General features: G+C 40.4%; 1 protein-coding gene across 1 annotated transcript; it reads left to right on the top strand.

The window, feature by feature from the left end:
* On the top strand, positions 7 to 3,494 carry LOC107624751 (inactive TPR repeat-containing thioredoxin TTL3). The gene is made up of 7 exons (XM_016327198.1): positions 7 to 794; positions 1,525 to 1,720; positions 1,816 to 2,000; positions 2,094 to 2,427; positions 2,531 to 2,732; positions 2,847 to 2,953; positions 3,041 to 3,494. Exons 1-7 carry the CDS (start codon positions 61 to 63, stop codon positions 3,194 to 3,196), a joined length of 1,914 nt encoding a protein of 637 aa, XP_016182684.1. The 5' UTR covers positions 7 to 60; the 3' UTR covers positions 3,197 to 3,494.

Here is a 3,496-nt window from a genome sequence, read left to right as displayed (position 1 = left end):
CACCATCTCCATTCTCAATTCTCATTCTATAAATAATAATAATAATAAAATAAAGAAAAAATGTCTAAGGCTATACACCAACGGGGTTTAGATTCTGTGTGTTGCGACCGCACCATGAACAAGCCTGATTCTACCAACCTCGATCTACGACCTTCCCCTCTCAAACTCACCACCACCTCCGCCGCCAGAACCAAGAATCCACCCCGTGCCCCTACTAACCCAGCCAACTTCTCCGGCGACCTCGCCGGAGCACACGACGCCGTCCGATCCGTCCCGGCGCCCCCGAGGAGCTCCAAACCAGGTCACCGGAGAACTGTTTCGGCCGGAGCTCCGTTAATCTACTCCGGAGGAAGCTCAAACACCAGCCCGAACCTTTCTCCCGGCGGGAACATCTTCCCTGCCGGAAAATCTCCCAAACCGGTTGCTCTACCCACGCGCGGGCCGAGCCGGCCAGATGTTCTCGGCTCCGGCGCCGTGAACTATGGCCGCGGCAGCATCGTGCGAGGTGGTGGGGGCGCCAAGCATGGGAACAGCACCAACGGTTGTTGTGATGCTGAAGAATTGAAGAGGTTAGGGAATGAGTTTTATAGGAATGGGAACTTCGTGGATGCTCTGGCAATGTATGATCGTGCTGTTGCGGCGTCACCGGGCAATGCGGCGTGCCGGAGTAACCGTGCCGCGGCGCTTACAGCGTTGGGGAGGCTGGGAGAGGCCGCAAAGGAGTGTGATGAGGCTGTGAGTTTGGACCCTGGTTATGCCAGGGCGCATAAGAGGCTTGCTTCTCTATATTTGCGGTATATATAAAATTCAAAATTGTTGTGTTGTCTTCTTGATATTTGTTATGTGTGATGAACTGATGATGAATTTGATGTTAATGGTTTGAGCTTGACTATGATTTGACTTGAGACAGACTTGTCTGATTTATGTGATTAATTTCAAATCAAGTAGGATAAGACTTCCTTGTTGTCTGTGATGAAAGGATGCAATGACATTGTGTTATTGTCTTCTTTTATGATCGGGCTTTTGTTTATGAAGAGTAATCAATCACCTTGATGGTTCAATCTTCAAACCTTTGAAAATGATAGTCATATAGATTTTATTAATTTTTAAAATTTCTGTTTTCCTTTTTTCTTGGTATAGTGTTATACTGTTTATATAGTGTGTAACTGGTGCACTGATTTTTTAGCATCATTGAGACACTTGGAGAGTTATGTGTTCATAAATGAAGATTTCAGTTGCATCATTAGTGTATAGGCTATGGGAAAATGTGTGAATCATGCAATGATTGGAGATTTCAGTTACATTACCACGTTCATTATAAATGTAACTGAAATCATGACTTATTTCAGTTACATTGATCTCTGTATGTCAAAAATGGGGTCTAAAATATGGGTTCAAATAAAATTTTTGATGCTTATGTGATAAAATTTCCGTTCTAATTTAGAAATTTTCATATTTTTTATGGCTTTATAAGTTGTAGATTTGATGTTTCTCTTCATCTTGATTGATTTGGAACTTATGTAGCTTTGGGCAGGTAGAAAACTCACAGCTTCACCTCTCTCTATCTGGGCTAAAGGTGGATCAATATGAAGAGCAAACACTGATGTTCTTAAAGAAGCATCTAAACCGATGTGAAGATGCACGAAAGGTTGGTGATTGGAAGGGAGTACTTAGGGAATCAGAGGCGGCCATTGCGGTTGGAGCAGACTTCTCACCTCTGGTAGGCTCTTGATCAATAAAATGAGCATAAAATTCCATATTTTCGAAATTGATACACATTGCTTCCGATTCCTAACTTATTAGATTACTACTTAGCTTGTTGCTTGTAAAGCAGAAGCTTATTTGAAGCTTCATCTGTTTGAGGATGCGGAATCCACACTTTCAAACATTCCCAAGGTGGAAGGTTGTCCCCTGGCCTACTCTCAAACCAAGTTTTTTGGCATGCTTGGTGAAGCCTACGTGCCTTTTGTCTCTGCACAGGTTGAGATGGCCTTGGGAAGGTAAAAAAATCTTAAGATTCCAAATCCATGACTAGAAAGAACATTTAACTCTGCGATTCAAGAAACAAATGATGGGTTGTTAGCTTGTTGCAGGTTTGAGACTGCTGTTGCTGCAGCAGAAAAGGCTAGCCTGTTAGATCACAGTAATGTTGAAGTTGCCAGGATTGTTAATACTGTAAAAATGGTTGCAAGAGCTCGATCAAGGGGGAATGATCTTTTCAGCTCTGGCAAGTTCTCTCAAGCATGTTCTGCTTATGGCGAAGGCCTCAAATATGACTGTTTCAACTATGTTCTATATTGCAATAGAGCTATTTGTTGGTCTAAACTTGGACTATGGGAACAATCTGTTCAAGATTGCAACCAAGCTCTTCTCATTCAACCAAATTACACCAAGGCACTTTTCCGCAGAGCTGCATCAAATGCAAAGGTGAAATCACTTGCATTGTGCATCTGCCTCAGTATTTCTATTGTTATCTTTTTCTCTTGAACTTCTTCATTGTCCCTTGTTAATATGCATGACCTTTCTACAGCTTGAAAGATGGGCGGAAGTTGTTAAAGATTACGAGACTTTAAGGTGTGAACTCCCCGAAGACAGTGAAGTTGCTGAATTTCTTCGCCAGGCTAAACTAGCATTGGAAAAATCTCGTGAAGCGGTATATGCTACCAAGTTTGGAGTTGAAGTCGAAGAAATCTTGGCACTAGATAAATTCAAGGCAGCTATTGCTTCTGCTGGTAAATTCAATACCCTATGTATATATGCAATTTTTTAAAAAGTTCTTAACAATGTTGGTTCAGCATTTTTCTTGCTTCAATTAATGTACTTATAAGGAAAATCTCAATATTCAGGTGTTTCGGTAGTTCATTTCAAAGTGGCATCAAATGAACTATGTGAAGAAATATCTCCATTCGTAAATACATTGTGTGTTAGATATCCATCTGTCAAGTTTATTAGGGTAAGCAATGCAAGAAGTGACTCTTCATGAGTATTCTAAGATACAATTTTCACATTGGTCTAAATTCTCATTGGCATTCCATTGCAGGTGGATGTTGAAGAGTGTCTATCAATAGCAAAAGCTGAAAACATTAGAATTGTTCCAACTTTCAAAATATATAAAAATGGGGTGAAGGTGAAGGAAATGATCCGGCCAATCCACCAGTTGTTAGAGGACTCAGTCAGGAAAAATAGTAGTCTCTAACATTTTTAGGATTCATATTTATTATTTCGCATTTTTTTTTCACAACATGGAATTGAAGAAGGTGCTCTAAGATTACACCAACAATAGTCCAAATTTAGGAAGTTCAACTCTCTCTCATGCATACAAATGAGTAACATTTTTTTTTTCAACATTGCTTTGGTCAACTAAAAAGGCAAAAAAATTCACAGCACCTTAGGCAGGCAAACCTCAGAGATAAATGTTAGTTAACATCTTGAAATCATCTATGTATATCTTTTTCCTTCCCTCAACTAATTTGGTTCTTATTTTCTTTCTCCAATG

The sequence above is a fragment of the Arachis ipaensis genome, chromosome B02, assembly GCF_000816755.2.
Source record: "Arachis ipaensis cultivar K30076 chromosome B02, Araip1.1, whole genome shotgun sequence".
NCBI lineage: Eukaryota > Viridiplantae > Streptophyta > Magnoliopsida > Fabales > Fabaceae > Arachis > Arachis ipaensis.
The sequence above is the reverse complement of the archived record's forward strand: the minus strand, read 5'-3'. Positions and strand labels throughout refer to the sequence as shown.